The following is a 27,488-nucleotide window of genomic DNA, read 5'->3' as shown; positions in this document are numbered from 1 at the left end:
TATTTCTCTAATTCACTCATTACAATGTGGAGGAAGGAGTTTTCTCCTTCTGAGTGGACAAGGATTGATGTTGCTATCCTGTCAGTCTTCATATTTTAGAATTGACTGAATAGTTCTTTGGAGAGCCAACATGGACTAGATGGGCCGAATGGCCACCTTCTGTGCCATAAGTGACTATGACAATGTTTTTCCAAAGCTGCGACCTCTACCACTTGGAAGAACAAGGGCAGCAGATGCGTGGGAACGCCACTACCTGCAAGTTCTCCTCCAAGTCAAACACCATCCTGACTTGGAACTATATCGCCTTTCATTAATTTATTTTCAGTAATTAATCATTACTTGAGCACATGTCCCCTTTAAAAGAAAATTCTGGTAGACAGGAATGTTCTGTAAATAAATTTACATTCGGAAAAAGTAAATGCTTTTTAATAGTGCATTCTCATAGTGCATTGTTTGCTCAAAGCTACCCTCAGCTGGGCATGCTGCCAAGTGCAAGCAATCTGGCTGGATGGGTTTAGAAAGCTGCTAAGACCTGCAGCCTGCCACACCAGAAGCACCTCGTCAGCATTCCTATGCCTCTGATTAATGAGGCAATACACTACATATCGTCCATTAGAATCCATTACATCTTCCTTAGCAATCTGATTAGGAGTCAGAGTGTCATTTTTGATGAAATAATCATTTAATTTCTCAAATTTCATGACAATATGGACAATCGATTTACAGTTTCCACTCTGTATGAACTTTTGGTGTGATCGAGGTGTAAGAAATTGTTGGATTAAGAAGATTTGTAGTGAAATATTCAAATATAACACCCAGATCAGTTTGATTAATTCCATCAATTTAGATAGGATTGCTGTAAATGTCAGGTGTTTTATGCTTCAGTAACTATATTAGATTATGTAATTATGTATGACTTCGAGCCCTCTACCCCAGGGGGTCTCTGTAACTTGAATGGTGCAGTCTCAGTTTGGAGTCTCCATGCAAATCAAGGTAGTGGAGATTACAGGAATAAATCCACCACCAGCTCAGTGCATTTTGTTTGTTGTGCTTGGAGGAAAGGAATGGACACTATTTGCCTTACTCTCCTGAATCCTGGTTTGCGAAACACAGTGTCATCAAATTCCTGGAGACACAATTGAGTGCTAGCCAGGAATTCAGTATAAAAAGGATTTTCATTTTATTTTCTCATCTCCTCTTGTGACTTAAACTTGGCAGCATTTCATAGGTGCCAGACACTCTAGTATCTCACTCAGGTGGTTACGTGCAGCTCAAACAGGACAGGGCTAAGCAATCGCAAAACCAACGGATCAGATCTAAGCTCTGCAGTCCTGATATGTCCAGTAGTGAATGGTGGTGGACAATTAAACAACTGACAGGAAGAGTCAGTGCCACAAACATACCCATCCTCAACGATGGGGGAGCCCAGCACATCAGTGCTAAAATCAAGGCTAAAGCATTTACAACAATCTTCAGTCAGAAGTGCCGAGTGGATTATGCATCTCGATCTCCTCCTGAGGTCCCCAGCATCGCAGATGCCAGTCTTCAGCCAATCCGATTCACTCCATGTGATATCAAGAAATGGCTGAAGGCACTGGATACTGCTAAGGCTATAGGCCCTGACAACATTTCAGCAATAATACTGAAGATTTGTTCCAGAACTTGCCGTGCCCCTTGCCAAGCTGTTCCAGTACTGATACAATACTGGCATCTACCAGACAATGTGGAAAATTGCACCTGTCCTGCGCACGAAAAGCAGGACAAATCTAACCCGGCCAATTACCACCCTATCAATCTACTCCCGATCATTGGCAAAGTGATGGAAGGGGTCGGTGACAGTGCTATCAAGCGGCAATTGCTCAGCAATAACCTGCTCAGTGAGGCTCAGTTTAGGTTCCGCCAGGGCCACTCAGCTCCTGACCTCGTTCCAGCCTTGGTCCAAATGTGGACAAAAGAGCTGAACACCAGAGGTGAGGTGAGAGACTGCCCTTGGCATCAAGGCAGTATTTGACCAAGTATAGCATCAAGGAGCCCCAGCAAAACTGAAGTCAATGGGAATCGGGGAGAATTCTCCACTTTTGGAGTCATACCTAGCACAAAAGAAGATGGTTGTGTTTGTTGGAGGTCAATCATCAGTCCCAGGACGTCACTGCAGGAGTTCCTCAGGGTAGTATCCTAGGCCCAACCATCTTCAGCTGCTTCATCAATGACCTTCCCTCCATCATATGGTCAGAAGTGAGGACGTTCGCTGATGAATGCACAATGTTCAGCACCATTCGTGACTCCTCCGATACTGAAGCAGTCCATGTAGAAATGCAGCAAGACTGGGACAACATCCAGGCTTGGGCTGAAAAGTGGCAAATAACATTCGTGCCACACAAGTGCCAGGCAATGACCATCTAAAACAAGAGAGAATCTAACCATCTCCCCTTGCCGTTCAGTGGCATTACCAACACTGAATCCCACACAATCAACATCCTGGGGGTCACCATTGACCAGAAACTGAAACATAACTGCTGTGGCTACAAGAGCAGGTCAGAGGCTGAGAATTCTGCAGTGAGTTACTCACCTCCTGACTCCCCAAACCTGTCCACCTTCTACAAGGCACAAGTCAGGAGTGTGATGGAATACTCTCCACTTGCCTGGATGGGTGCAGCTCCAACAACACTCTAAGCTTGACACCATCCAGGACAAAGCAGCGCACCTGATTGGCACCCCATCTACCACCTTCAACATACACTCCCTCCACCCCTGATGCACAGTGGCAGCAGTGTGTACCATCTACAAGATGCACTGCAGCAACATACCAAGGCTCCTTATACAGCACCTTACAAATCCATGACCTGTACCACCTAGAAGGACAAGGGCAGCAGATGCATGGGAACACCACCATCTACAAGTTCCCCTCCAAGCCACACACCATCCTGACTTGGAACTATATCGCCGCTTCTTCACTGTCGCTGGGTCAAAATCCTGGAGCTCCCTTCCTAACAGCACTGTGGGTGTACCTACCTCACAAGGACTGCAGCAGTTTGGGATGGGCAATAAATGCTGGCCTAGGCAGCGACGCCCACATCCCCAGAACAAAAAAAGTCAGAACACTTACTTAATAGTGGAGGATATTACAGTAGGCTGGGGTCACCCAATATCCAAGCACATGATGGGTAGAAGTTCAGGCGTGCTCATTTTTGGGCAAAGGCTCCACATTCAGGTTAGTAAATTTCAGAAACTTACTTTTTTGGTAGCAGGCAGTCCCAAGATGCTGCCTCAGCACACAGGGTGCCTTAAACAGATGCTGTCCTTTTTTGACATACCTGTTTTAAACATGGGTGCTACAATGTTTTTTTCCTTTCCTAATATGGTGGTTGGTGCCTGCAATGTTGGGGATTCAGTTGGCCAGTTAATGTATGGCTGAGTTTATAGACCATTCACCTTGTAGTAGGAGCTGCTGGATAGTGATCAGGAGCAGGAACCCTAGCTGGTTAACATTCCTCCTCCCTCACTAGCCCAGGAATGTTGAGGTCAACAGCAACCTCAATGCAGACCCACATGAGATCACCTGATTCAAATGGGGAATTGTATCTAGAAGCATTTGTTACATAATATAAAAGCAAAATACTGCAGATGCTAGAAATCTGAAATAAAAACAAGAAATGCTGGAAATACTCAGCAGGTCTGGCAGCATCTGTAGAGAGAGAAGCAGAGTTAACAGTGACCCTTCTTCATAACTCTTTACACTGTTGCTCAGCTTACTAGTGTTTGAGAACAGAACACGAAGGACTTCTTAGAAATTGGAACAGTTTGTGTAAATGCTCTGCAGCACTGACAAATGCCTAAGCCCTGTCAGGTTTGCAGAAAGCTGCAGTTTTAGGGATTTATGGTGCCAAGATGGGATGCAGTTCCCGCAGGGGCCAGCGCCCAGAACATGCTCAGCGGTTGTTAGTGGTTAAGAGAGTCAAGGGTCAGCCTTGCTCAGAGACTCTTTAACTAATTAACCTTTGCAGCCTTTCTAGCCTGTGAATGAAGAACAGTAATTGAATGCTAGGCTTAACCCTTTTGTGGCAAGGTTACAGCTCCTCAGGAGTACTCTGTGCAATACAGGTCACCACACCTACTGGCCTGCAGAGAATGTGCAATGTAACAAAGACAATATCTGCTTTCAGGAATGTGGTTATTGAGAAGAAATGAAAGAAGTTGGGGATTGAGTCAGTGGGAAAAGTATGAAATCAAAGCAGAAAATGCTGTAAATACACTGTTAATGTAGATGTTAAATGGAGGGCCCATCTCAAATGCTCAGGTGAACATAAAAGGTCCCACGACACTTTTCAAAGAAGGGCAGAGGAGTTCCTCCAGTGTATGGGACAATATTTCTTTAACCAGCATCACCAAAAACACATTAACTGCACATTCACCTCCGTTGCAATTTGTTGGATCTTGCCATGCCCAAACTTGCTGCCACATTTGTCTACAAAACAACAATGACTGCATTTCAAAAGTAATTCTTAGTCTGTAAAGCTCTTTGGGACATCTTGAGGATGTGAAATTGAAGTCAGTCTTTCTAAAAGGTGCACTTTGAGAGGCAATCTAAATGGCGTTTCCCATTCCTTACTTTTTGTATAATCCTTGAGCTTGTACCCAGAAAGGACAGAAGTGAACACATCTGCAATACAGTACAATCTTCCAATTTCTGAATATAATGTGTAACTCTCCTAATAGCTCTATTGGGAACTGCAATTCCTGGTGTGAGACTGACCAATACAGATCAGGCGGGTTCTACATTCAGTACCCAAGCTATGCACATCAAATAATTAGCTCTGACTCAAGGGTAGGGAGGGGGGAAATTTAATTGGACTTCTTGCTCCCGATTGCTATCTAGTTACTCTTGCTGAAAGATGCACATTTGTAGATGTTGGTGAAGGGTTAGGACTATTGGCTGCGATGATCCCTCTCCAAAAATCAAGTGGCACCATTAACTGTAAGGGCTGAGTCATGGAGAATAGCCAATTGGATGAGTTGGTAAAGAGCAGTGTGGGAGTGTGACACTGAACCCTAGCGACAGTCCATAATTTCAAGCGTTGAGGGGAGAACATTAGTGCAACATTTAGTTTTCATCAATAGAATTAAAGTTACTAAAAATGAAAGTTTTGAGTGCAGTGACTGATTCATTGAGAGGAGTGCAATAGGTTGTTGCCTTCGCACAACGGATATTTTTCAGTTCTGATGTGGAATTCTGCAATCATTACAAGTCTGGTATATATCAAATATACATTCATTGATGTTTTATTACATGGCAAGATTAACTAGTTGACTTAAAACGATCATAAATCTAAATCCCCAAAATTCATAACTGAATCAAAAGATTTCAGGTTGAGGCAGTGTTAGTTTGATGTATGTTAACTGATTTCAGTAGAGAAATAAAAATCTGTACAGAATTAGGAGTTGGTTGGAATGAGGTGAATTTAGACTGCATCATAAACCACAGGAGAGAAGTGGGAAAGGTTTATGGGGCATCATTCAAGCAGTGAAATTAAATTATAGCCTTTTACTCATGTTCATCTGTATATTGTTTTAAATAATACATACTGTTAGGTTAATAAAGGGAAAAGTACAATGGATAAAAGTTTAGCTGAAATGATCTGGATGGACCACCTTGAAAGGCTATTGTGGTCCTGTCACTGCAAAATTCACTGTCACAGGATTTGCAGAGGAGGTTGTGCTATAAAGGAAAGGAAATTATAGGGCAACTGGAACCATATTTGTAATGAGTTCTTTTTATATTGTCTGATGCAACATAAATGAGATCTGTGGAGAGTTCAGTTGGTTGAAGATCTCAAACAGGTTTATTTACAGCTAAACTATTATACACAGTACAGAGCCAACTATCTACAGAGCCTGCCTCCAGGTGTTCCAGTAGTGGAGTGCCTCTGGCAAGTAATCACATGACTACATCCTGGAACTGAGCTCATTAGCATACTAAGATCTTAAAGGGACATCACTCTTAAAGGTAATCATACATCAATATTAAACATGCTAACTAATTACAGAGAACCCTTCTGGTTCTAAGCATTACTGAAATTCTGCAAAGGAACAAAGAGAGATAGCTCTTCGATTTTTCTGTGGGTAAATGCACTGTCCAGTGTGTTACTGATCCTTACAGACCAGAAAGTCCAAAGAACTGAGTTTGTCTATTTCCACGGTGGACAGTTGCCGTCCACGGCTGTTGGATGGCTGATGACTGGATCAGGGCGTGGGTGGTGCATTCCATGATTAAGATTGCTGTCATCCTCTGTCGAGGTTCACACATGGAATGGTTTCAGAGAACCACCAGTGCTGTTGGAATCCTACCCATAGGGATTCAACACCTTCAAGAAAGGAGGGGAGGGAAAAAATGTCAAGAAAACAGATTTGAAAGGCAAACTTTAATAAGAATGGACTGTAATGTGTCAACTTGACTTGGTGTTTACACTTTTGTGGAGGCTATTGGTTGAAGCCTTATCCTCAATATGATTTCAAATCCTAGAGTAACAGTCCAGTGCAGTACTAAGGGAGTGCTGAATTGTTAGAGGTGCTATCCTTTAAAGAAAGGTGCTGTCTGGCTGTTCCATTAGTTCCGGTTGATGTTACACATCCTGCACTATTATTCTAAGAAGAACATGGCGTTTTCCTGGTGTCCAATCAAACCTTCCTTTCGCAACCAAAAATAGGTTAACTGGTTCTTTGTCTCATTGCCTGTTCTGGATGTTGCTGTGCACAGAATGGGCTGCTGTATTTGTCTCTGTAACAATGCTTCATGAGATTTGTAAGTTATTGATTGTGTGGAGCTTCCATAATGTGCCATGGTGATGTAAGTTAATGACATCAGAATGACCGAAACAGAAGGCGCTTTTATTTATTGAGGAAGGAAGATGCAGAGATTGTCTAAATTGTGATTTCCTGGAACGGAGGATAAAGAATGGAACAAATAACAGCAATGACTACAATCATTCTTTCTGCAGGCAAAGAAGCGAGAAGAGATCTTGGAGTTAATCAATAAACAGAGGGAGGAAAGAATACGGGTAAGAGAAATGATTCATTCCATAGATGATGCAGGGACTTCTGGGGATACATGTACCAGTCAACATACTACAACCAGAAATCAGCCTGCAGGTTGTACTGGACAAATTTCTAGAAGTGGGCATACACTTGGGATCAGAATTGCCACTATTCTATAACAGCTTTGTGACTTTAACTCATCCATGTAATATGAGACAATAAGTATTATGAATTAGGAAGCCATTCCTTCCATCTGGCTCACTCTGTCATTTTGCTGTTCTTTCAGTTCCCCATTAGTCCCCAAAATCCTCCAAATGGCATTCAGATAAATGAATCCTACATGGTGCAATTTGTTTTCATGAGGTTCAGAATTTTATGTGGGATCGGCTGCAATTAGAAGCAGCTAAAATTAGTATAATAGTACTGGGGGATTATGCAGCCATCCCCCCCCACCCCACCCCCCCCCCCTCCCGTCTGTAACTTTTGCCAGACCCTGGCATTCCATTCTCATCCCATTTGCAAGTGAGATGTTGCTGGAGTTGGGATTTAAAGCTCTTCTCTGTCCTTCCTTTTGCTCTTCATAAAGAACAGAAAGTGGTAATTAAGAGGTGGGGCAATCTGTGACACAAATAAAAGGGATATTCAGCAACTGCACTATGTGGCATCAATGAAATCAGGAGCTCGCTGTGTGAGCTATCGCTGGTACAGGCCCATGCCCATCATTTAGTGATAGAATGTGTTGGAGGATTTTTGAAAGTGGCCTTAAAACACCATTCTGCTTGAGATTGTGGCCCTTGACAAAGGTTTAGTGTGGAGTGGCATGGTAGAAGATGTCTTTTCTTATATTGTACAGGAGGAGATGTTACTGGAGCTGATCCTGTCTGCTTATGGCCTGGAAGTACTTGGTCCCCATCGCTTGGTGAAATTGGGCAAGCTTCCATTTCACATTAATGAGGACAAAAGATCTTCTTTTCATTTCCTTCAAAATCTGTTTTTTTTTATTTCCAAAATATACTTTATTCATTAAAAATCTGTAAAAATTACATTCCCAAACAATTTAAAACAGCATCAAGTCAAAAAATACAAACAGTGCAAAGGTGATCAGTTTCCTTCTATACAATTATGAGTTGCCTCACAACCCTTCCATTTCACATTTGTCCTGCCAGATACATTTTTACATTATACAGGAGACAGAAATTTTCCCGATACAGTTCGAGGGGTTTCCCCATGGATCCAGCCCCTCAGTTCAGCTTGGTGGGGGGACCTTACACTGTGGTCTTTCCCCAATGAACCTTTGCTGCGACCGCCCCAAGCTTTAGTGCGTCCCTCAGCACGTAGTCCTGGACCTTGGAATGTGCCAGACTGCAACATTCAGTGGTGGACAACTCTTTACGCTGGAAGACCAGCATGTTTCGGGCAGACCAAAGGGCGTCTTTCACCGAATTGATAGTCCTCCAGCAGCAGTTGATGTTTGTCTCGGTGTGCGTCCCTGGGAACAGCCCGTAGAGCACAGACTCCTGTGTTACAGAGCTGCTTGGGATGAACCTCGACAAAAACCACTGCATCTCTTTCCACACCTGCTTTGCGAAGACACATTCCAGGAGGAGGTGGGCGACCGTCTCTTCCCCACCACAGCCAACGCGGGGTCACTGTGCGGAGGGGGCGAGACTTCGGGTGTGCATGAAGGATCTGACGGGAAGGGCCCTTCTCACCACCAGCCAAGCTACGTCTTGGTGCTTGTTTGAAAGTTCTGGTGATGAGGCATTCCGCCAAATGACTTTGACGGTCTGCTCGGGGAACCATCCGACAGGATCCACCGTCTCCTTTTCTCGTAGGCCCTTGAGGACATTCCGTGCAGCCCACTGCCTGATGGACCAGTGGTCAAAGGTGTTTTCCCGCAGAAACTGCTCCACGAAGGATAGGTGGTACGGCACGGCCCAACTGCATGGAGCGTTCCGCGGCAATGTGGCCAAGCCCATCCTTCGCAACACCGGGGACAGATAGAACCTCAGCACGTAGTGACACTTGGAGTTTGCGTACTGGAGGTCTGCACACAGCAGACGAAGGTGGTCATCAGGATGAGGGCCATGTTGGGTACATTTTTCCCGCCCTTGTCCAGAGATTTGAACATCGTGTCCCTCCGGACCCGGTTCATTTTAGATCCCCAGATGAAGCGGAAAATGGCTCGGGTGACTGCCACGACGCAGGAGTGGGGTATGGGCCAGACCTGCGCCACGTAGAGCAACAACATGAGCGCCTCGCACCTGAGAACCTGGTTCTTACCCACAATGGAGAGAGATCGCTGCCCCCACATGCCCAACTTTTGTTGTACCTTGGCTACTCGCTCCTCCCATGTTTTGGTGCACGCCCCGGCCCTTCCGAACCATATCCCCAGCACCTTCAGGTAATCTGACCTGACGGTGAAGGGGACAAAGGATCTGTCAGCCCAGTTCCCAAAGAACATGGCCTCGCTCTTGCCGTGGTTAACTTTGGCTCCCGAGGCCAGTTCGAACTGGTCGCAGATGCTCATCAGTCTGTGCACAGACAGCAGATCCGAGCAGAAGACGGCGACGTCATCCATATACAGGGAGGTTTTAACCTGAGTGCCTCCGCTGCCTGGGATTGTCACCCCTCCTATGCTCGCATCCTTCCTAATAGACTCAGCAAAGGGTTCAATACAGCAAACAAACAAGACCGGGGAGAGAGGACAGCCCTGTCTGACTCTAGATTTGATCGGGAAACTTTCCGATTCCCACCCGTTGATTGAGACTGCGCTACTGATGTTTGTGTAGAGCAGTTGGATCCAATTGCAGATTCCCTCCACTAACCCCATTTTGGAAAGCACGTCCATCATGTAGGTGTGCGATATCCTGTCAAAAGCCTTCTCCTGGTCCAGGCTGATGAGGCAGGTGTCCACCCTCCTGTCCCGTACGTAGGCGATCGTATCCCTGAGTAGCGCGAGACTATCAGAGATCTTCCTGCCGGGTACAGTACAGGTCTGATCGGGGTGAATCACCAACTCCAGAGCAGATTTGACTCGACTGGCTATGACTTGGACAGAATCTTGTAGTCAAAATTAAGCAGTGAGATGGGCTGCCAATTTCTGATTTCTGCCCTCTCCCCCTTCTGCTTGTAAATGAGGGTGATGATGCCTTTCCTCATGGATTCTGACATGCTGCCGGCCAGGAGCATACTCTCGTATACTTCCAGCAGGTCCGGGCCGACCCAGTCCCACAGGGCCGAGTACAACTCGACCGATAAGCCGTCGCTCCCGGGAGTTTTACTCGTCTCGAAGGATTCGACGGCCTTTGTCAGCTCGTCCAGAGTTAGCGGCTTGTCCAGTCTCCCCCTCGTGCTGTCATCTAAGACCTCTGTGATAGATGACAGGAAGGCAGGAAGGACTGGGAGGCTTTGCTGTCTGTGGGCTTCGCGTCATACAGCCCAGCATAAAAGGATTTGCTGATCCTTAGTATGTCGGACTGCGAAGACGTTACCGAGCCATCTTCTTCCTTCAGGCTACTGATAACAGAGCTCTCTCTGTGTACCTTTTGGAAGAAGTAACGCGAGCACGTCTCATCCTGCTCAATTGAGCGGACTCTGGACCGGAAGATGATCTTGGAGGCTTCCTTGGCAAAGAGCGAGGCCTGCTGGCTCTTCACCTCTTGGAGGTCCGCTTTGACCTCGACCCCCATTGACTGCAACCGGAGTAGATTTTGCATAATTTTCTGGAGTCGGGACATTTCCCTCTGTCTCTCTCTCGCCCTCTGAACACCTTTGTGGATGAAGAACCTCTTGATGTTCTCCTTGATCGCTTCCCACCAGTGAACTGGAGACTCAGAGGGGTTTCACGGTCCTCCAACCTTTGTAATCCCTTTTGAGTTCCTCAACGTTCTCTGGGTTCAGCAGTGTAGCGTTGAGCTTCCACGTCCCTCTGCCAACCCACTGGTCGTCCTGTAAGTGACAGTCGGCCAGTAAGAGGCAGTGGTCGGAGAGGAACACCGGCGTGATGTTGGTGGATCTGACCGTGACGGCACGGGACACAAACAGGAAGTCAATCCTGGAACGGGCAGATCTTGACCATGTGTATCTACGCTGCGCTCCGTCTGCAGGTTTGCTGAAGACGTCGTGCAGTTTGGCATCTTTAACTGTTTCCATTAGGAATCTGGACGTAGCGTCCAGTTTGCTGTTGTCACTGCCGGATCGTCCAGCCGCATCGATGATGCAGTTGAAGTCACCGCCTAGGATGACCGGCCTGGACGTCGCCAGCAGCAGTGGGAGCTGCTGGAAGACGGTCAGCCGCTCGCTGCGTTGTACCGGGGCGTACACGTTGATCAACCGGAGCGGAGCGTTGTTGTACATCACGTCTGCTACGAGGAGGCGATCGCCCACCACCTCCTTAACTTCGGAGATGGTGAAGTTACCTCCCCGCAGCAGAATACCCAGGCCGGAGGAACGGCAATCATTACCCCCCGACCAGATCGATGGCCCGTGGGACCACCACCGCGACCACTGCCTGTAGGTGCTGAGGTGTGGTATTCCACACTCCTGCAGAAACAGTAGGTCAGCTTTGACCTTGGCAAGGTAATCCAAGGTTGAAACACATCGTGTAGTAGATTTAATGCTACGCACATTAATGGAAGCAATTCTTACACCCATTTTTAAAAAGTTATTTGTTGCTTCCCATACCATTTGTCCTTGCTAGTCCCAGTCCTTCGGGATGTTCCTGCATACCCATCGTATGCGCAAGCAGTTTTACGTTGGTTGGGCTCAGAAACCCCTCCTGCTTTTTCATGCAGTGTTTGTTCCGCTCGGGTGACATCGGGGGGGGGGGGTCTTGTAGGCAGAGGGGATTGGGTTGTCCTCAGCTGCTTCCATCTGTTCCTCCTCGGAAACATCACTGCTCCCGGCTTCCCGGAGCTCAGGTACGCCAGACGTGTCTTTGCTCCCGGTGTCCCGGAGCTGAGATGCGTTGGCCACGTCGTTACGTGTGGCGCATTGGGGCTGGGGCACGCCGGGCCCATCACAGCTTCCAGTGCCCGGGGGCTGGGATGCTTTATCATCCATCTCGGAGTTCTGCCGCCTCTTTTGAAGGGGCTGTCGTTCCAGCATTCCCCTGTCCAGTGAAGAGGAGTTGTTGCAGTCTGTCTCAGAAGATAGCCTCCTCTTGCCACTGGTTTGGGTGTTGGCCTGTTCTGCTTTGGGGTGTTTTTTCCTTGCGGTTTTCCTCTGGACCACTTGCCACTGACCTGTTTGTCTATCTGCTGCCTCCTCCTCCATTGATTCTGTCTGTGGAGCAGGGGTTTCCAGGTGCTGGGTCGCTGGTTTCAGCTGCCTCCCCTTCCTTCTCAGGTTGAAGTTCGTCACTGCGGAGAAGGTTGCTGGTCTCCTTTCGAACACCGGACGCCTTTGTCGAACCATCTCCCGGCTTTTCCTTGGGCCTTGCCGCCTGAGCATAACTGAGGCAGCGTTTGGGGCAGGTTTTGTAGAGATGGCCTGCCGCACCGCACAAGTTGCAACACTTAGCCTGCTTACAGTCCTTGGTCTGATGGCCTTCCTCCTTGCAGTTCTTGCAAACAACCGTGCTGTAGTTGGCTGCCATGTGACCAGATTTGCCACAGGTGCGGCAAACTCTAGGCTGCCCAGTGTAGACCAAGAAGCCTCGACTTCCCCCGATAGCGAAGCTGGAGGGAGGGTGGATGATGGCTCCACAGGGATCTACCTTCAAGGTCACCTTGACCTGCCGCTTGCTGGTCCAAATCCCAAAGGGGTCCTTGACATCAGTGCTGCCGCCGGCCACCTCGATGTACCTGGCGAGAAAGGTGAGTACATCCACCACCGGAACATGGGGGTTGTAGAGGTGAATCGTCACCACCCGGTCCCGTTGTGACGGAAGCGTGAAGAGAGGCTCCGCTGTGAGGATCGACAGTGGCGCCCGGTCCCCTTTCTCCTTGAACACCTTCAGGAACTTGATGCATCCCGCCATGTTCTGGAACGTCACGTCGAAGTATCCACTGCTGGGGAAATAGTGTTTCCAGTGAAAATCTGAATTTTTTTTTTTTATTTCCAAAATATACTTTATTCATAAAAATCTGTAAAAATTACATTGCCAAACAGTTTCCAAACAGCACCAAAAAATACAAACATTGCAATGGAGATCAGTTTCCTTCAATACTCTCATGAGTTTCTTCCCAACCCTTCCGTTTCACAATTGTCATGTCAATTACAGTTTTACATTTACAGCAATTCAGAATATTAATGATACAGTTCGAGGGGTTTCCCATGGATCCAGCCCCTCAGTCCAGCTTGGTGGGGGAACCTTACACTGTGGTCTTTCCCCATTGAGCCTTTGCTGCGGCTGCCCCAAGCTTTAGTGCGTCCCTCAGCACGTAGTCCTGGACCTTGGAATGTGCCAGTCTGCAACATTTGTTGGTGGACAAGTCTTTGCGCTGGAAGACCAGCAAGTTTCGGGCAGACCAAAGGGCGTCTTTCACCGAATTGATAGTCCTCCAGCAGCAGTTGATGTTTGTCTCGGTGTGCGTCCCTGGGAACAGCCCGTAGAGCACAGACTCCTGTGTTACAGAGCTGTTTGGGATGAACCTTGACAAAAACCACTGCATCTCTTTCCACACCTGCTTTGCAAAGGCACATTCCAGGAGGAGGTGGGCGACCGTCTCTTCCCCACCACAGCCAACGCGGGGGCATTGTGCAGAGGAGGTGAGACTTCGGGTGTGCATGAAGGATCTGACGGGGAGGGCCCTTCTCACCACCAGCCAAGCTACGTCTTGGTGCTTGTTTGAAAGTTCTGGTGATGAGGCATTCCGCCAAATGACTTTGACGGTCTGCTCGGGGAACCATCCGACATGATCCACCGTTTCCTTTTCCCGTAGGGCCTTGAGGACATTCCGTGCAGACCACTGCCTGATGGACCGGTGGTCAAAAGTGTTTTCCCGCAGAAACTGCTCCACGAAGGATAGGTGGTACGGCACCACCCAACTGCATGGAGCGTTCCGCGGCAATGTGACCAGGCTCATCCTTCGCAACACCGGGGGCAGATAGAACCTCAGCACGTAGTGACACTTGGAGTTTGCGTACTGGGGATCTACACACAGCTTGATGCAGCCGCACACGAAGGTGGTCATCAGGATGAGGGCCACGTTGGGTACATTTTTCCCGCCCTTGTCCAGAGATTTGAACATCGTGTCCCTCCGGACCCGGTCCATTTTAGATCCCCAGACGAAGCGGAAAATGGCTCGGGTGACTGCCACGGCGCAGGAGTGGGGTATGGGCCAGACCTGCGCCACATAGAGCAACAACGTGAGCGCCTCACACCTGATGACCAGGTTCTTACCCACAATGGAGAGAGATCGCTGCCCCCACATGCCCAACTTTTGTCATACCTTGGCTACTCGCTCCTCCCATGTTTTGGTGCACGCCCCGGCCCCTCCGAACCATATCCCCAGCACCTTCAGGAAATCCGACCTGACGGTGAAGGGGACAAAGGATCTGTCAGCCCAGTTCCCAAAGAACATGGCCTCGCTCTTGCCGTGGTTAACTTTGGTTCCCGAGGCCAGTTCGAACTGGTCGCAGATGCTCATCAGTCTGCGCACGGACAGCGGATCCGAGCAGAAAACGGCGACGTCATCCATGTACAGGGAGGTTTTGACCTGAGTGCCTCCGCTGCCTGGGATTGTCACCCCTCTTATGCTCGCATCCTTCCTAATAGACTCAGCAAAGGGTTCAATACAGCAAACAAACAAGACCGGGGACAGAGGACAGCCCTGTCTGACTCCAGATTTGATCGGGAAACTTTCCGATTCCCACACGTTGATTGAGACTGCGCTACTGATGTTTGTGTAGAGCAGTTGGATCCAATTGCAGATTCCCTCCCCAAACCCCATTTTGGAAAGCACGTCCGTCATGTAGGTGTGCGATATCCTGTCAAAAGCCTTCTCCTGGTCCAGGCTGATGAGGCAGGTGTCCACCCTCCTGTCCCGTACGTAGGCGATCGTATCCCTGAGTAGCGCGAGGCTATCAGAGATCTTCCTGCCGGGTACAGTACAGGTCTGATCGGGGTGAATCACCAGCTCCAGAGCAGACTTGACTCGACTGGCTATGACTTTGGACAGAATCTTGTAATCAACATTAAGCAATGAGATGGGCCGCCAATTTCTGATTTCTGCCCTCTCCCCCTTCTGCTTGTAAATGAGGGTGATGATGCCTTTTCTCATGGATTCTGACATGCTGCCGGCCAGGAGCATACTCTCGTATACTTCCAGCAGGTCCGGGCCGACCCAGTCCCACAGGGCCGAGTACAACTCGACCGGTAAGTCGTCGCTCCCGGGAGTTTTACTCGCCTCGAAAGACTCGACGGCCTTTGTCAGCTCGTCCAGAGTTAGCGGCTTGTCCAGTCCCTCCCTCCTGCTGTCATCTAAGACTTCTGTGATAGATGACAGGAAGGACTGGGAGGCTCTGCTGTCTGTGGGCTTCGCGTCATACAACCCAGCATAAAAGGATTTGCTGATCCTTAGTATGTCGGACTGCGAAGACGTTACCGAGCCATCTTCTTCCTTCAGGCTGCTGATAACAGAGCTCTCTCTGTGTACCTTTTGGAAGAAGTAACGCGAGCACGTCTCATCCTGCTCAATTGAGCGGACTCTGGACCGGAAGATGATCTTGGAGGCTTCCTTGGCAAAGAGCGAGGCCTGCTGGCTCTTCACCTCTTGGAGGTCCTCCTTGACCTCGACCCCCATTGACTGCAACCGGAGTACATTTTGCATAATTTTCTGGAGTCGGGACAGTTCCCTCTGTCTCTCTCTCGCCTTCTGAACACCTTTGTGGATGAAGAACCTCTTGATCTCCTTAATCGCTTCCCACCAGTGAACTGGAGACTCAAAGAGGGGTTTCACGGTCCTCCAACCATTGTAATCCCTTTTGAGTTCCTCAACGTTCTCTGGGGTCAGCAGTGTCGCATTGAGCTTCCACGTCCCTCTGCCAACCCGCTGGTCGTCCTGTAAGTGACAGTCGGCCAGTAAGAGGCAGTGGTCGGAGAAGAACACCGGCTTGACGTCGGTGGATCCGACCGTGACAGCACGGGACACAAACAGGAAGTCAATCCTGGAACGGGCAGACCCGTCCGATCTTGACCATGTGTATCTGCGCAGCGCTCCGTCTGCAGGTTTGCTGAAGACGTCGTGCAGTTTGGCATCTTTAACTGTTTCTATTAGGAATCTGGACGTAGCGTCCAGTTTGCTGTCGTCACTGCCGGATCGTCCAGCCGCATCGATGATGCAGTTGAAGTCACCGCCTAGGATGACCGGCCTGGACGTCGCCAGCAGCAGTGGGAGCTGCTGGAAGACGGTCAGCCGCTCGCTGCGTTGTACCAGGGCGTACACGTTGATCAACCGGAGCGGAGCGTTGTTGTACATCACGTCTGCTACGAGGAGGCGGCCGCCCACCACCTCCTTAACTTCGGAGATGGTGAAGTTACCTCCCCGCAGCAGAATACCCAGGCCGGAGGAACGGCAGTCATTACCCCCCGACCAGATCGATGGCCCGTGGGACCACCATCGCGACCACTGCCTGTAGGTGCTGAGGTGTGGTATTCCACGCTCCTGCAGGAACAGTAGGTCAGCTTTGACTTTGTCAAGGTAATCCAAGGTTGAAACACATCGCGTAGTCGATTTAATGCTACGCACATTAATGGAAGCAATTCTTATACCCATTTTTTACTAAAAATTAGTTGTTGCTTCCCATACCATTTGTCCTCGCTAGTCCCAGTCCTTCCCCTTCGGGATGTTCCTGCATACCCATCGTATGCGCAAGCAGTTTCACGTTGGTTGGGCTCAGAAACCCCTCCTGATTTTTCATGCAGGGTTTGTGCCGCTCGGGTGACATCGGGGGGGTCTTGTAGGCAGAGAGCATTGGGTTGTCCTCAGCTGCTTCCATCTGTTCCTCCTCGAAAACATCACAGCTCCCGGTCTCCCGGAGCTCAGGTGCGCCAGACGTGTCTTTGCTCCCGGTGTCCCGGAGCTGAGATGCGTTGGCCCCGTCGTTACGTGAGGGGAATTGGGGTTGGGGCACGCCGGGCCCATCACAGCTTCCAGTGCCCGGGGGCTGGGATGCTTTATCATCCATCTCGGAGTTCTGCCGCCTCTTTTGAAGGGGCTGTCGTTCCAGCATTTCCCCGTCCAGTGAAGAGGAGTTGTTGCAGTCTGATTCAGAAGAGAGCCTCCTCTTGCCACTGGTTTGGGTGGTGGCTTTGGGATGTTTTTTCTTTGTGGTTTTCCTCTGGACCACTTGCCACTGACCTGTTTGTCCATCTGCTGCCTCCTCCTCCATTGATTCTGTCTGTGGAGGAGGGGTTTCCGGGTGCTGGGTCGTTGGTTTCAGCCGCCTCCCCTTCCTTCTCAGGTTGAAGTTCCTCACTGCGGAGAAGGTTGCTGGTCTCCTTTCGAACAGCGGACGCCTTCGTCGAACCTTCGCCCGGCCATTCCTTGGACCTTGCCGCCTGAGCATAGCTGAGACAACGTTTGGGGCAGGTCTTGTAGAGATGGCCTGCCGCACCGCACAAGTTGCAACACTTAGTCTGCTTACAGTCCTTGGTCTGATGGCCTTCCTCCTTGCAGTTCTTGCAAACAACCGTGCTGCAGTTGGCTGCCATGTGACCAGATTTGCCACAGGTGCGGCAAACTCTGGGCTGCCCAGCGTAGACCAAGAAGCCTCGACTTCCCCCGATAGCGAAGCTGGAGGGAGGGTGGATGATGGCTCCACTGGGATCTACCTTCAAGGTCACCTTGACCTGCCGCTTGCTGGTCCAGATCCCAAAGGGGTCCTTGACATCAGTGCTGCTGCCGGCCACCTCGACGTACCTGGCGAGAAAGGTGAGTACATCCACCACCGGAACATGGGGGTTGTAGAGGTGAATCGTCACCACCCGGTCCCGTTGTGACGGAAGCGTGAAGAGCGGCTCCGCTGTGAGGATCGACAGTGGAGCCCGGTCCCCTTTCTCAGTGCTGTATCTATAAATTAAAAATAAATAAATAAATTAGTGACATGAATCACTTTCAGCTTTCTCTTTCACAGAAAGAACTGCTGGCTCTTCCATACAAACCAAAGAGAATGACACAGTCGCTACCGTAAGTGTCTGTTAATGCTACAGTACACAGACATTCTGTTAAAGTGTCCAATTTATCAATGTGATACTTGCCATTTTTCCAACTCCTATACTATGTCAACATTTTATCCCATATTGTTTTGGAGAGGAATGTAAGGGGACTGGGTCTGAATGTTTTCCTTTACCTCTGGATTTCACTCCATTATATCCTGGTCCAAATTAAGTAGCCATCCAGCCTAATCCCACCTTCCAGCTCTTGGTCCAGCAAATTACAGCACTTCAAGTGCAAATCCAAATAATTTTTATTAAATATTGAAGGTTTCTGCCTCTATTGCCCTTTCAGGCAGAGAGTTCCAGATCCTCCGCACACTCTGGGTGAAAACAGTTCCCTTGAATCCCCTCTAAACTTCCTACCTCTTACCCTAAATCTATGCCCCCTGGTTATGGTCCCCTCAGCCAAGGGGAATAGGGCTTTTCTACCTACTCTATCTGGACCCCTCATAATTTTATACACTTCAATTATGTCTCCCCTCAGCCTGCTCTGTTCCAAAGAAAACTAATCTAGCCTATACAATCTTTCCTCATAACTAAAATTCTTCAGTCCAGGCAACATCCTCATAAATCTCCTCTGTGCTCTCTTGAATACAATCACAACTTTCCTATCGTGTGGAGACTAGACTGTACACAGTACACCAGCTGTGTCCTAACTAGTGTTTTATACGGTTCCAGCATAACCTCCCAGCTCTTATATTTTGTGCCTTGACTAATAAAGGCAAGTATCCCATATGCCTTCTTGACCACTTCCTCTACCTGTCTTGCTGCCTTCAGGGATCTATGGACATGTACTCCAATGTTCCTCTGTTCCACAGACTCCAGCTTTCTTTGACATTATCACCATTCGGCCAATTTTTGCATTGTCTGCAAACTTCTTAATCATATCCCCTACTTTCAAGTCTAAATCATTGCTATATACCACAAAAAGCTAGGGACCTAGTACTGAGCCCTGTGAAACCTCACTGGAAACAGCTTTGCAGTCACAAACACACCTCTCGACCGTTACCCTTTGTTTCCTACAACAACAAAAACAGAAAATGCTGAGTATTTCCAACAGGTCAGGCAGCATCTGTGTGACCTTCCATCAGTTCTTTCAGTCATCTCATTTACTGTCACACTCTCATGTCAATTTGTGCTCTTGGCTCATCTGCCTTATTTCCTAGACTTCTTCCATTGAAGTATACTCCATTTAACACTCCAAATTCTGTTGCTGTCTATTTTTCTAGCCTTTGGTTCCTCTGCAATCCAAATACTCTTGCATTTTCTGCCTTGTATTTCCAACTTTCCTTCTCTCCCTTCTGAATCTACTCTCAGTAAATTCCCAATCCCTGCCAAGCTAGTTTAAACCCTTCCCAACAGCACGAGCAAAGCCCCCTGCAAAGATATTATTCATCCACGCCCTGTTGAGGTGCAACCCATCTGGCTTGTACAGGTCCCACCTCCCCTACAAGCAATTCTAATGCCTCAGGAATCTAAAGCCCTTCCTCCTGCACCATCTCTCCAGCCACGTATTCGTCAGCTCTATCTTCCTATTTCTGTACTTAAAAGCATGTGGCACTGTGAGTAATCTGAAGATTACTACCTTTGATGTCCTGCTTTTGAATCTCCTAGCTCCCTAAACACTGCCTGCAGGACCTCATCCCTCCCTCCCCCCCTCAGAATTTCCTGTAGCTCAGAGACTTCCTTCAATCTGGCACCTGGAGTCATGTCTGTGGCCTCAGATGTGCCTGTCTGAGCTACCCATGGTGCCGTGGACTTAGCTTTGCCTGCATTTCCCAGGGTAACCATCACTCTCACCAGTATTCAGCACTGAATACCGGTTGGAGAGCAAGATGCACTCAGCAGATCCCAGCCCTGCCTGCCTGGTCCTCTTGGCACTTCTGGCAGTCACCCATTTTCTCTCTGCTTTTTAAGCTGTGGGGTGACCACCTCCAGAAACATGCTGTCCACAAAGCTCTAGCCTTGCAGCTGTTCTGTAGTGACTGCAGCCACCACTCAAGCTCCAAAACCCTGACCTCGAGCTACTAAACCTGGTGACACTTCCTGCACGTGTTCATTCAGGCTACAAGAAGTGTCCAGGATCACTCGGATAGTACAGGATGTGTATTCCACGGGGTTGAAGTTCCCTGCCATGTGTTTTCTTTCCGGACTATTAACTAGAAACACTTAGCTACTGACCAATTGCCTCCTTCCATGGTTATGATGTCACTGTAGCTGTTTTGCAGATGTTGCTTTTGTTGGTGATTTTCCTGGAGGTTCTCTCCCTTGCTTTAACTCCACAGTCATTGTGCTCAGTCTCCACCCAGGCCCTTCACTGCTGCTACTGCTGCCTCTCTCTTCCCCACTTTAACTCCTCGTCTCATCCAAAAGACAGCACCTCTGACAGGGCAGCACTCCGTCAGTACTGCACTGGAGTGTCAGCCTTGATTTTTGTGCTCAAGCACTGGAAGTAGGACTTGTACCTGGAACCTTGTGACTCAGATGCATGAGTGCTACCACCTGAGCTATGGCTGACACACATCTGTTTTTCTCGGTTTCTGAGTTCCATTGTCTGCACATTATGGGTTTCCTGTTTACTGCTGGCCTTCGGTATGGCCCTGAGCGGCAGCATGCGCCGCACACAGCGGCTAGTCCAGTTGTTGCAACTCTACACCTGGCCTGACCAGCTGGGACTGGACACAGAGATTTCCTCCAGTGCTCAGTGATCACAAATGTTACTGGATCACAAAGGTCGCACACTCAGTGTCTGTGCTGATTGAGCTTATGTCAGTCAAGATAGAACATGGGTGAGGGACACGTGTATGGTTGGGTTCAGCATCTCTGCGCCAGAGGGAGAGAAAAATATCAGTTGACTGCCATCTCGTGACCCAGGCCAATGGCCCCCCTCCCCAGCCATGATGATAGCCTATGAATACTCTGTATGAGCTCAGTGCAGTATGGCCACAAAAGTGAGGTACATACTCCTATCAATCTCTGTCTTTGGTACAGGATTTCTACTTTAAAAGGGGTCCTGTTGGGGAGATTTTGTCTTTTGAATTTTAGAAGAGTTGTAAAAACTGCCCAATGTAGAATTAAAATGTTGGAATTTTACAGCACCTTTAATGAACCCTAAGTGGGAACTAGATGGTTATAAAAGCAAAATACTGAGGATGCTGGAAGTCTGAAATAAAGACAGAAAATGCTGGAAATACTCAGCAATACCCTGCTATTTCCTGCATTTTCTAACTTGATGGATATAATTGGTTAGTTTTTCAAGGGGAAGCTGGATGAACATGAGGGAGAAAGGAATAGAAGGGTTTGCTGATAGGGTGAGATGAAGAAGGGTGGGAGAAAGTTCATGTGGAACACAAACACTGGCATGGACTGGTTGGGCTGAATGGCCTGTTTCTGTTCTGTAAATTCTATATAATTTTTTTCCAGAAAAGTTGAGGATGGAACCGATTGCGCTGAAATTACTTGGAAGCAAAAAGATAACAAATTGTGCTAGAAACTAAAACCCTGGGGGAGAGGGGTAAGACTGCACTGTCCGTTGGATATCTCACATACTTCAGGGTGGAAGCTATGGTGCAGGATTGAGGCACCTATCCCATGTTACAAATTCATGGACTCACTGTGACATTGGGGAAGCTGAAGTGCTGCTGTGGGGGAGAGTGAGGCAAGTTCAGGGGAATCTGGTGTGACTCGGCACCTGGCCACAGGCTGCCTGCGTTACCCTCATGGCTGAGATATGGTGTATAAGCACAGGGATAGGGATAACGTGTAACGGCTTATGTCAAATAATGCACACTCTTAATCAAGTAGCAATAGTGAGTCAGAGTAGAGGTCACAGCAGGGTTATCTGTCTCTGTCTGTGTGTGTGTGTGTGTGTGTCTCTGTCTCTCTCTCTCTCACTCCCTTGCTAGCCTGGGCTACAGAAGGTGCTGCTGTGTTGCTCTATTCTGACTGAGGGTTTTGGTCTGCAGTACACCAACATACTTGCATTGTCAGTATCAGAGTGTCATACTGCCCTCTGCAGCTGCTTCCAGTATGCCCACTTTGTGACCTGACTGGCAGTGTTAGCCTCACTGTCTCATTGTCACAAATTAAACAAAAACATACAACCATAGAACGGTTACAGCACAGAAAGAGACCATTCAGCCCATTGTGTCTGCGCTAGCTGAAAAACTAGCTCCCCATTCTAATCCCACCTTCCAGCACCTGGTCTATAGCCTTGCAGGTTACAGCACTTCAAGTGCAGATCCGGTACCTTTTTATATGAGTTGAGGGTTTCTGCCTCCACCACCAACCTGGGCAGCGAATTCCAGACACCTACCACCCTCTGGGTGAAAAAGTTTTTCCTCATGTCCCCTCTAATCCTCCTACCAATCACCTTAAATCTGTGTCCCCTGGTAATTGACCTCTCCGCTAGGGGAAACAGGTCCTTCCTGTCTACTCTACCTAGGCCCCTCATCATTTTATACACCTCAGTAAGTCACCCCTCAGCCTCCCCTGCATTAAGGAAAACAACCCTAGCCAATAGGGCGGCACAGTGGCGCAGTGGTTAGCACTGCAGCCTCACAGCTCCAGGGACCCGGGTTCGATTCTGGGTACTGCCTGTGTGGAGTTTGCAAGTTCTCCCTGTGTCTGCGTGGGTTTTCTCCGGGTGCTCCGGTTTCCTCCCACAAGCCAAAAGACTTGCAGGTTGGTAGGTAAATTGGCCATTATAAATTGTCACTAGAATAGGTAGGTGGTGGGGATGTTTGGTAGGAATATGGGATTCGTGTAGGATTAGTATAAATGGGTGGTTGATGGTCGGCACAGACTCGGTGGGCCGAAGGGCCTGTTTCAGTGCTGTATCTCTAATCTAATCTAAAAAATCTAATCCAATCTTTCCTCATAGCTGCAACTTTCAAGCCCTGGCAACATTTTTGTAAATCTCCTCTGTACTCTTTCCGGAGCAATTATGTCTTTCCTGTAATGTGGTAACCAGAACTGTACGCAATATTCCAGCTGTGGTCTAACCAGCATTTTATACAGTTCCAGCATTACATCCCTGCTTTTGTATTCTATACCTCGGCCAATAAAGGAAAGCATTCCATATGCCTTCTTCACCACTCTACCTACCTGTCCTGCCATCTTCAGGGACCTGTGGACATGCCCTCCAAGGTCTCTCACTTCCTCTACCCTCTCAATATCCTCCCATTTATTGTGTATTCCCTCACTTTATTTGCCCTCCCCAAATGCATTACCTCACACTTCTCCAGATTGAATTCCATTTGCCACTTTTCCGCCCACTCAACCAAACCAACTATCAACTACACAGCCAATTTTTGTTCCATTAGCAAATTTCCCAATCATGCCTCCCTCATTTAAGTCCAGATCATTAATATATATCACAAACAGCAGGGGACCCAACACTGAGCCCTGTGGAACGCCACTGGAAACGGCTTTCCATCTACATCTCGAGAAAGGATGTAAGAGACAGGAACTGCTGGAGTCTCAGCAGCCAGCACAGCGGGGAAAACATAGTCAGATTAGAAAACAAGCCTGCAATTTAATCAGGCATTGCAGGAATTACTTTTTATTGGAGAGTTCTTGCCTGTCCGTAATCTCTGTGTTTCTGTGTCTCGCTATGTCTCTTTCTGTTTATCTAGTCTGTTTCACTCCCTCTGTCTCTCTTTCTGCATCTTCTCCATCTGTCTGTCTCTCTCGCTCTCACCACAATCAACAAGTTGAGCTATTTTTCAAAATGTATTTCTTATTTTCCTTATTCTACTTTCTTGATCCGAGCTAGCACCAGTGTGAGGGGACCGGCCGCCCCCTGCCGGGGCCCCAGTGTGAGGGGACCGGCCGCCCCCTGCCGGGGCCCCAGTGTGAGGGGACCGGCCGCCCCCTGCCGGGGCCCCAGTGTGAGGGGACCGGCCGCCCCCTGCCGGGACCCCAGTGTGAGGCCAGCTGCTCGCCTTTTGCCAAGCCTCAAGTGTTCAGGATTGACGATGGGAAGACAATCTGTTTTTTATTTATTTATTTTTTATTTAGAGATACAGCACTGAAACAGGCCCTTCGGCCCACCGAGTCTGTGTCGACCATCAACCACCCATTTATACTAATCCTACATTAATCCCATATTCCTACCACATCCCCACATTCCCTCACTTCACCTACCACCTACCTACACTAGGGGCAATTTATAATGCCCAATTAACCTATCAACCTGCAAGTCTTTGGCTGTGGGAGGAAACCGGAGCACCCGGAGGAAACCCACACAGACACAGGGAGAACTTGCAAACTCCGCACAGGCAGTACCCAGAATTGAACCCGGGTCACTGGAGCTGTGAGGCTGCAGTGCTAACCTCTGCGCCACTGTGCCATCCTTTTTTTATAGAAGGATCTAGTTTCCTCCCACTGCCACTGTGTCCAAAGTCATAAACAGAGTGCCGGAATTGCATTGCAGTCCTATCACAGCTTAAGGTTTCAGAACTCAGCTCTGTGCACCTAATTAATTTATTTAGTATCCTAAATAAGATTTCAGTTCCACAATTCCCTGCCCAGTGAGTCTCAGATGTGCTGAGTTTACAAAAGGTGCCGCTGAAAGAGAAGCTTTGGGATTCTCCCTTCCTCAGCTTCTCTCCCCAACATTCAGCTTCAGCCAGACTGTGGCAAAATGAGCTCACCGAAATGGGAATAAATATCTGTGATAGTTTCCCTGAAGGTCCTGTAGGTAAATGCAGCACAGGATGTGCTCTGAGCCTATAGGAAGGAGAACGTCCCTGCTTCTATACCTGGTCTGTGTTGACTTCAACTGTGGTATCACTAGAAATGCTAAGTTGGCCTCCAAACCACTGCATTGAGTGGAGACCAAATCAGTGGAGGTACTCAAGTGCTATTGAGTGATCCTTGGTGGAAAATGAGCATGTGATCCTCTGTCATAACAGGGTTTGTTCTCAGCCATGACGACCCTGCAGTCAAACAGCCAGACAACACCACATTGTCTAAGCTCATAGATAAAGAATAGCCAGTTGGGCAGGGCAGCAGAGCACAGAAGAAACGCCCCACCCCCCCACCGCGAAGGCACCATACATTAACGAGGAGTCAGCACCTTCAGGAGAGGAGCGGAGGGGTTTATGCTGTCAGCCTGATTCAGGTCTTGTCTGTGCAAAGTCATTTCTTAAGCTCATCAGACTGGAGAAGATGAGTCGGTGCAAAAGGTACTGTGATCAGCATTTTGCAGCTAACTAGTTTTGGATGGATTAGGAGGGAAAATATTTGAAAGTGAGGACTCCCTGACAGCTCAGTGAGTAAAGTGTTTCACTGTTCTTTACATCTTAACATTTAATTTGAGTTATGAAAGCTCATCCTTCACCGACTCTCTGTTGGCCCTGGGTCAGAAACCACACTGAACTGACAGTGTGATAAACACTAGGGTGACATGAAGTTCCCTGCAGTGATTCATTGTACTGAGTTGGGAATCTGCAGCCCGTTAGCTGTGTGGGGCCTGCAGCCTTGACTCAGCGTGCTCTGGCAGTGTTTATATAGTGCTTTAACTTACACGCAGAATGATATTAGATATTATAGGGGTTTAGTTTTCCTTTGCCCAGGGAAACCATATCAGTCCGATTTCTCTCTTCCTGTGCAATATTCTTCCAGCATGAGAGACTTTCGTCCAATCTAAAATCAGAATAAATGACGATCTGTGGTCAGACCGTTTGGGTGAACCTGCTATAGATTCAAACCTGTGAGCATCATATTAGAATTGTTACAGCACAGAAGGAGACCATTCAGCCCATTGTGTCTGCACCAGCACTTCGAATGAGCAATTCATGTAGTACCATTTAAATAGTTAGCTCACTTTTTTGTGAAGCATTTTGTTTGATTTGACACAGTCTGTACTGAAGCCTTTGGACCACATCCTAGTGGCTCAGGGGTGAATGTTCCACCCTATGTTATACCAAGCCACGCAGACTGAGAAGGAGTCACCTTGGACCTAGGGTCTGCTTGGTCAGGGCATTGCAGCCAGAGCAACAATCCAAGTGTTTCCTTTAGACTCTGCACCCCTAATGTAGGGAGGAGAAACTTCAACCAGGCTACCTGTTCCCCTGTTTGTTGAATGGAGACGGACAGTGATGCCCCTCATAGTTAAGCAGCTTGCTAATACTCACTGGCTCATTCGCCCATGAAGAATGTACACTTGGATAAGGCAACCCAGGAATATAGTACCTTCCTAATCTGGGTGACTCTGTTCCACTAAATAACCTGGGAGCTACACCATGAAAGGTGTTGTATTAACATGAGATGTAGCACTCAGGGAGAGGGGTTGCTGATAGGGACTTCATGGTTGTTTTGCACCCCCTGTGGCCACCTTCAGGATTGTTAGCTCATTCTCCATTTTCTGCAGTGGGTGTTTGGAGAAGAGTAATTCCAGGACTTTCGCCCAACACTGTACACACTCACTCTTGCTATCAGCATAAGGGGCAAGGGCTACAGGTGGACACAGTGTACAAGGGGCCTGTTCATTGCATAACCAGTCCAATCTGTTTGCTTCTAGAAAGCCTGCGTGTCCAGAGATCAGCAGCGAGGCTGAGGAGACCTATCAGGCCTTGAGGCAGTTTGATTGATTGTCTCTGAAGGATTTGCTGAACAAAGAGATGTCTAGGAGAGGATGAACTACTTACTTGCATTCAATAAATACTGCATTTTCCTTCAGCTATAACTGATTTGTCTGTTTATTTGTCTCTCTTGTATTTTTCTAATTCAGTATTTCCTCTGTACATTACCCAGTTGGCACGAGCCTTGTGTCTGGGAGGCTGTTGTGATATATTGAAGCTTACAATTCCAAGGAGCAAGGCACTATTTGCTTCCTCAGACAAGCGGTGATTCCACCTGCGTAAGCCTTGATGGTGAATGATGGCAGACTATTCGACCTGGGGGGGAATCTCAGTCGAGGTCAATCCTGTTGCCATCTGTTTCCACACATAGGAGTCAGTGTTTAGCAGCAGGACCCATGGTCAGTGGGTCAGTATTTTTACCACAGGAGAGGAGATTTAAAAACTTTTTTTTAAAGAACTCATTCACAATGTCTCCTTTCAGCTGCTCTCACTTGCAACTTGTTACAGGTCTTGATGGCTCGTGTGGACATGACACAGATGCACACCAACCATACAGGCCCTTGTTGCAGTGTCTGCTTTGAGAATGTGTAAAGTCATATTTTGAAATGGACCTTTTTAAAAATACGCTTTACATTCAGGACCACTTTGAAAGGAGGATGATCAGACTTCCATGATGATTAGTTGGTTAAGGCAGTGAGTAACTG

At 48.1% G+C, this 27,488-nt stretch overlaps 1 protein-coding gene across 3 annotated transcripts in view; it reads left to right on the top strand.

The window, feature by feature from the left end:
* Positions 1 to 26,888, top strand: part of hoatz (HOATZ cilia and flagella associated protein) — a 55,446-nt gene extending 28,558 nt beyond the window's left edge. The window contains exons 4-6 of one of the 3 annotated variants that reach the window (XM_068054392.1): positions 6,996 to 7,055; positions 18,115 to 18,167; positions 26,728 to 26,888. In XM_068054392.1, the coding sequence (XP_067910493.1) occupies positions 6,996 to 7,055; positions 18,115 to 18,167; positions 26,728 to 26,779 (165 nt within the window). In that variant the 3' untranslated portion in view covers positions 26,780 to 26,888. Of the gene's footprint in view, positions 1 to 6,995; positions 7,056 to 18,114; positions 18,168 to 26,723 lie in introns of all 3 variants that reach the window. The other 2 variants (XM_068054391.1, XM_068054393.1) reach the window with 2 other exon arrangements.
* The last annotated feature ends 600 nt before the right edge of the window (positions 26,889 to 27,488 follow it).

The sequence above is a fragment of the Heterodontus francisci genome, chromosome 22, assembly GCF_036365525.1.
Source record: "Heterodontus francisci isolate sHetFra1 chromosome 22, sHetFra1.hap1, whole genome shotgun sequence".
In the NCBI taxonomy this organism is placed as follows: domain Eukaryota; kingdom Metazoa; phylum Chordata; class Chondrichthyes; order Heterodontiformes; family Heterodontidae; genus Heterodontus; species Heterodontus francisci.
Note: the sequence above shows the minus strand (reverse complement) of the source record. Positions and strands in the feature narration are given on the sequence as shown.